This window comes from Cantharellus anzutake (assembly GCF_015039405.1).
Source record: "Cantharellus anzutake strain C23 chromosome Unknown EI90scaffold_72, whole genome shotgun sequence".
Taxonomy (NCBI): Eukaryota; Fungi; Basidiomycota; class Agaricomycetes; order Cantharellales; family Hydnaceae; genus Cantharellus; species Cantharellus anzutake.
The window spans coordinates 88173-95359 of record NW_024067022.1 but is presented as its reverse complement, the minus strand read 5'-3'; the positions used below and the strand labels follow the sequence as shown (position 1 = coordinate 95359).

At 49.1% G+C, this 7187-nt stretch overlaps 1 protein-coding gene across 1 annotated transcript; it reads left to right on the top strand.

Moving 5' to 3' along the window:
- Nucleotides 1-5011: 5011 nt before the first annotated feature.
- On the top strand, nucleotides 5012-6279 carry EI90DRAFT_3131052 (uncharacterized protein; the record flags this gene model as incomplete). Its single annotated transcript, XM_039064361.1, has 2 exons — nucleotides 5012-5068; nucleotides 5119-6279. The coding sequence occupies 2 exons, from the start codon at nucleotides 5012-5014 to the stop codon at nucleotides 6277-6279; spliced, it is 1218 nt and encodes a 405-aa protein (XP_038910846.1).
- Between the last annotated feature and the right edge of the window lie 908 nt (nucleotides 6280-7187).

Genomic DNA, 7187 nt, shown 5'->3' with positions numbered 1-7187 from the left:
TTAGCTGAACCAGATTCAGCTTCAATCCTTGCCTTATATGGGTGCCCTCTCCTTTAATATGGTCATATAAATCGGCCAATATTAACATGCAGGCTGCCCCGGAGTTGGCCAACGCTTCTATTTCGACCCTGTCTATTGCGTTGATATGGCAACATACTCGACAAGCGTCAGATCCTAAGGATTGCTGACCTGGGGGTCACTTGAATATCTTACAGGCTTCATATATCTTGCCTGGGTTGACGGTGTAGGCGGGCACAGCCGGTACTGCATAAACAAACCGAATATCGCGATTTCCCCATCCCTGCACATCCCCACTTCACGAAACACATCACACACGTCCTCATATACCATTCCTACTCTTCCATGATTTTTTTTCTATTTTTCCAGACACATTCCCAGTCCCCACAGACCAAATTCCCACGCCCACCCAGCAGCGCGGCCACACTCAGACTGGATTTCACTTATCTCAGCAACCACTGTACCGATTTGGACGATATTGGTACCGTTGGAAACGCGTCATTTAGGAGTATTAGGATCCATGATTAGCGGGAGTTCATTGGTGATGGATAGAGTTGGGTATTTTTTGGCTGGAAATCATTTATTGCTTTATTGTTTTCTTGATTATTGTTTTCCCTTCTTTTTTCCGATATTGTTTGTTGCCCGTATGATCCACCTAAGCACATGGGGCACATCGGATATTTTTTATCATTTTTATTTGATCATTTCTCATATATACCTGTACATGAGGATGTATCTACTTTTCCCCTTGGATTAGAAACCACCGAGTTTGCCCCTCCCAAGCTAGTAGGGAGTATTACGACAAAGAACATCAGTAAGAAGACCTCTATATCAGTCCTCGCCTTAGTGTCACCCAGAGAGGTGGGGTGAGAGATTGACTGGAGTACACCACGCACCGTACCACACCGGACCATACCATATCACCATTACCCCTTTTCCCTGACCTGTTGGATACCAATCCGGTCCCTGTCCTTTCCTGTTTTCCTAGTGGGTTAGATCCCGAGCCCGCTTATAACGGCGGCCCCAATGAGTCTCTCATCAGGTGGGATCTCACTCCACATGCAGGCCGCAATGTAAGAAAAGGAAGTGTCATATCCGTGCATACCCGACCCCTACCTGACTTCCGGACCTCCACCCTCTTCACCTCCGGAGTCATACCCTACCGCTGCCGTTCCGATACTCACCTCCGGTCCTGGCAACACACCTCCTCTCACCCCCCACGCCACCTCTGCTCCTCCTTCCCTCTCCTCCCCTATCTCCGTCTGCTCCGATATTCCCCTCGGATCGAACGCCGCCCCTCTCGCCACCCTCCTACTACTCCTCCTCCTCCTACTCCGCTCCTCCTTCACAACACCTCCACCCTCCCGTCACCCTTCTATGCTTCCCCCGTCCGCTCCGATACTCGCCTTCGGACCTGACAACTCTCCTTTCCGCCACTCCCTCTCCCTTACCTTTCCCCTCTCTCCTCCCTCTGGTACTCCTCTGCCACCCTCCCGCCAAGTTACGACCTTCCACCGCTGTCCCGTACTTCGTACTCGGACACCTCTCATACCTTTGCTCCGAGCCTCCGTCATAGTCCCTACCTCGGACTTTGACTCCACCTCGGTCTTAGTCCATTGCATTGGTGACCTCATACTACGTAAACACCATTGCCAATATCCCTCGGATTTTCAACCCCGCCTCCGTAACCTCCATAAGCTCCGCAACCCCCGAGCTTCGCGGATCGCCTTCGGCACTTTCGCCGCTTGTAATGTATCTCTCGCCTTTACCCCCCATCCCTATTTGGACTACTGCTTCTTCCCATTCTAGCCAGTTAGTCATCATCCCCACTTCTCCTCATCCTCCTGCCCCTCTGGGCCTTGCCCTCCCTACCTCCTTTCGGACGTATCACAGGTCCTACCTTATGACCTTCGGTACCGCTCCGCTTCTTCTACCCTTTGTTCCCGTTCGGATGTCTTCATTCCGATTCGGTACCCTTTGTTTTCCTTGTGCTTTTGCCCCCTCCATTATATATATCGGCGCTTGTACATACTCGTTTTGGTTCAGTCCGAAATCGACCTGAAATGCCCCCTAGAGACTTCCTGCTCACCTACTGTGAAATTAAGGACCAAATGGACAAACAGCAATGGCACAGCGCTCCGCTTGAGTCGCTGAGGCCAAGGTCCCTCCACGCTAAGTCTCCGATTCCACTCCGGAGTCGTCCGTTTCCGCCCGGTTCTAACAGGAAGAATCTTTGGCATATCTATGTCAGGTACATCCGACGATTCGGACTCGGACTCGGTACAGAACTCTGTGTAGGCCACTGCAAATTCTGCTTCCTGACCCTCCACTAAGGCAGTATAAGCCTGTTGGTAGGTACCTTCCAGTTTGGACAGGCTGTCACGCTCCTTACGGTCGTTCCTGGCCTGATCAGCCTTTCTGGGGGGACAGTTGTTGTCCCAGTGGTACGTACTTCCACAGTGTCGACATGGTCTGGGCAGTTTCTTCCGCAACTTGAAGTCGCTTGTAGGATAGGTGTGGCTCCCAGATGCAATGGCAGCGCTTCTGGTCTCAACACGGACTCCTCCACATTTATTCCTCTCCAAATTAATCTGGGTGACTCGGTTAGCTAAAGCGTCGATACTGAACTCGTCGCTAGCTACTAACTCGTCATGCTTAAGTTTAGTCAGCCATAAGAGTTCTTCGGCTGTGTCGACCTGATCAATGTTGAGGTGGGCCCACCATCCTTTTGGGATGTCCTCTAAGAGTCTTTGGGCTTCGCCCCTCAAGACCTCAGGTCTGGGAACATTGGCGAGTGGATACAAGATACATAAGAGTCGCAGCTTGTGTGTCGTGAAGTCATGTGGGGACTCCTTATAATACCTTTCACCCTTACAGTACCTGCAGGTGTGGAATCGATCTCGAACCTTGTCGAGGAAGGTGGGTGTTGAGAAGAAATGTAGTACATATCCGTGTAGATCTTCCCAGTTGGTGGTGAAATATAGTTTGTCGGCGACTGGTACAGTCGACCACCAGTCTGCCAGAGCACCCTTGAAACGATCAGGGAGTATGCGGGTCATTTGTTGGGCGAAAGCCTGGCTAGGTTCTGACATATGCTGCACCACATTATATAGCTGTCAATCAAGCCATCGAACTCAGGGAAGTCTGACATAGCATATTTACGATCCACGTAAGGTTGCGTGTGGTCAAGAGGGGGAGGCCTGTATCCAGGATTCTGTGGGGGAGCTGCTAGTGCTCCAGGTCCAGGAGGTGGAGGAGGGGGCGGTGCCCCAGCATATCTGATGGGTAGAATATACCCAGGGTATGAGCCCCACCAGGCAGAGGGGGTGGTCCTGGTGGTCCTGGTGGAGGTGGTGGACCCGCACCTCACGGAGGCGGCTTCCAGGGGTCGAGAGGCAGTTGTCTTGGTCTGTGATCTGGATCTCTGGATCCAAGGGGTCCTTCGTTCACTGGATAGTGAGGAACACGAAGGGGAGCAGGTCCACAATTGTCAGGATTGAGTCTCTCCTCGACAGGTCCCAACTCTGTCTTCCTTCCAACCTTCAGGCCTCTCACAAATTCCGTGTAACCCAAGTTCTCCTTGGGGTTCTTGAAAGCGTTGGTCTCTCGACGAAGTGTAACAAACAGCATAGACGGTTTGTCTCTGGGTAGTGTCCCTGCAGCGACATTGATACTGGGTCTAGGTGCCGGGAAGGCCCTAGACGGTTGAGTGCATTTACGAACGAAAGTGGTCTCTTCAGAGGGAGATAAGAGATCCTCATATGTGGTCCATCCTGATGGGGGAACTTCAGGTTGACAAGTGGGTCGCATTTCGGTTGACCATGCCTCCTCAACTTGCCCAGGATCCGTAAACTTGGCAGGCATGGCATTCACCAACCTAAGACCACTCATGCATGACTTGTCAAACTCCTGTGATGGATGAGCAACTTTCTTGATGGTGTCGAAATGTTTCTCGAAGGAGTTGAAACACTGGTCCAGGAAGTTCCAAGCAATGCTGAACTCCTTGGGCGACGACCATCCTCTTACGGTGAATATAAGGGCGAGGTCGCCTTGGGGATCCACTACAAAATCACCTGTGGCTAAGTTGGCCTTGGTGGCAAGCTGGGTGAACTCGGTAATTTTCATGAGTAGGTCAGTTAGCTTGACCTGCCAGACAGTCCCAAGTCGGTATCTCAAAGGCTCTCCTTCAAGACCAGCTCCAACAGGCTCTTTCTCGAGATCAGCTGGGGCAAGACAACACCAATTTCGTATACGTTTCATGTAATTATTCAAGTCCTCAAAAATTCCACCTTCGAATTCTCCAAGAGCATCAATGACTTGCCTGAGAGCTTGTTGTCTCAGGAATGCACCAGGTGAAGAATGCACATCTTTGCCTACTGGTGAAGTGTCTCTTGAGTTAGATTTACGATCCGACTGGCTGATCCTCGTGGGTCAGGAAGGGGGATACAATTCATGTGTTGCTTGGACCAGGGTAACTGGTTCGTCTCCCAATAGGGACACTGTCTTTGGTGGCATGGTGCGAGTCTCTCGCACTGGGGTTGGGGCACCAATATTACGAGGATGGGGAGAACTTCTCCCTTCTTGAACTATTCTTGTAGCTGGAAGATGATCACAAGATCTTGTAAGATAGATGATGTTCATAAGTTGTCACTATCCGGAAGCAAATCATGGCACAACTCGCACCCCACCTCATCCCTGATACTGCACTTTTGAGGCAAATGTAGAACTGAGAAGTTGTAGAAATGATACCACTTTATGACTTCTCGGTGTGCAAATTTAAATATTTATTGTTATTGTCAAATGAGGAGCAAAATACTTCTGAGCATCAGAATCAAGAATATCTTTCCACCCCAACATGAATTCTGCAATTAAAAAAAATGAACAGACTTCAGGTTGGCCGCAATGGGCTGAGTATAATTAAATTGAGGAAACTGCCGAATCCAAAAAAGGAAACCACTTTGTTCATTCCCTTTTCCCTCCATACATCGTGTTCATGCCGGTACAGAGAAAGCGCTGTCATGCAAATAACCTTGGAGAGTACTCCAAGAAGGTGATGTGCTATCTAGTCAGAAAAATCCATTATTTCTGATTTTTTTTCAGAGAAAACTGGCCAGTAATGCACCTGAACCCGCGCATCGGTGCACTCCTGCTGTGATACACTTGTCCATTCCCACCAAAAACAACACCTTGGGTTGCAGTGACTCCGATGTTTGTGATTTCGACATTGAGCTGGAAAGTGACAGTGATCAGAGTGAGTTTGATGCCGATGATTTGGATGAAAACTCCGACAACACCTCTGAATGGCTATCAAAAATCCCGCTGTTTGAGTGCATGTGTCAGGCTCAAAAGGTCCTATCCCATCTAATACATGAGCGGGGTACGATTGTGGGGAATAAGGTTCAGTATGCCGGAACAACAATCAACAGGACTCCTTCAGAGCGGACCCGACACCGTCATGCTGCCAAACAACGCGTTGTTATGCAGAAAGTGCAAGAGATGGCTAAGAAAACCAAAGCTGACCAAAAAAAACGCACCATACATGATTTCTTTCACCCTCCCCACAAATCCAACTCCAGTACCCCAGACCCGATTGTTGTCAGCGACTCGGATGCCGACTCTGATGACTCTCTGCTGAGTATGCGTGAAATAACCAGCCAACATCTCAATGGTTCCAATCACCCAACTCCAGATAACATCAATCCTGGAACAGATGATGCCTCAGAATCAACGCGCACCAGTACTCCCTATCCAGACACTCCCATCAACCCATCCGAAACACCCATCACATCAGAGACTTACCCCAAAGATCCTTTGCCAACTCAGTATCACTCCCACTCATTCGTTGCCGCTCCATCCAGAGAGGCTGCAAAAGAATCTGCTGAAAGGCTCAGTGAAATTGTTCAACCCCACCAGAATGGCCCTGGTCATAAAAAATCAAATTTTGATGACTTAACATGCATGAGACTTGAACAAATCCTCCAATTGCTGCGAGTGTATAGTTCTGACCGTGCGGGTTTGGTGCTGGACATAGGCTGGATTTGTGCTTCAGAGTTTGTGGCAACCTCTTGGGACCGTGGGCCCTCATATGCAAAAAGGTTGCATGAGTGGTGTCACGCTTTCATGGTTGATTCCGATGACATTCCAATGAACCCCTATGGAAAATGGAAGGAATCAATACTTGTGATGGATGACACGAAATCGAGGCTCACCTCCGTAGCCTTGGTCCATACATCTCGGCATTGGACATTGTTCAATTTCTAAATACTCCAGAGATGTGTGAGCGCTTGAGCCGAAAGAAACCAATATCTGTCCAAACGGCACAACAATGGTTAAAAGTGATGGGGTACCACTGGCAGAGGGAAAAGAAGGGACAATATTCAGATGGTCATGAGCAAGAAGATGTCATCCGATATTGGCAGCATGTGTTTCTTCCCGCAATGGCTGAATATGGGATGACAATGAGGAAATGGGATGAAAAGGGGGAAGAGATGATTGATTCAACTGAGGGTCCATGCACTGTTGTCTGGTTTCATGATGAATCCATCTTCTATGCTCATGATCATCGGAAGGTCCGTTGGGTTCATAACTCCGAAACAGCAAAACCCTATGCTAAGGGTGAAGGTGCTTCTGTTATGGTGGCTGATTTCGTCTCAGCTGATTATGGGTGGCTGAAAGGTGGTGATCGGACAGCTCGGGTCACACTCAGGCCAGGCAGAAACCGGGATGGATATTTCACAAACGATGATGTGATCAAACAGGTGACAACAGCAATGGAGATCTTGAAGGAGCACTATCCCCATGACAATCATGTCTTGGTCTTTGACAATGCACGCACACATTCCAAACGTGCTGGTGGTGCTTTGTCAGCACTCAAAATGCCAAAGGGTCCCAAGGAATGGGGAATAACCGTGAATGCACGTGATTCAAGTGGTGCAATCATATACAGGCCCAATGGGAAACCTCAAACCACGATTAAACACATGGCAGACACAACTTGGAATCATCAAATTCAACATATTTATTACCCTGATGATCACCCCAAATATCCTGGATATTTCAAAGGGATGGCAAAGATCTTAGAAGAGCGGGGCTATGAGGTTGCTGGGCTTCGTGCTCAGTGTGACAAGTTCAAATGTTGTGGTACAGCAGCACAATGCTGCTGCCGCAAT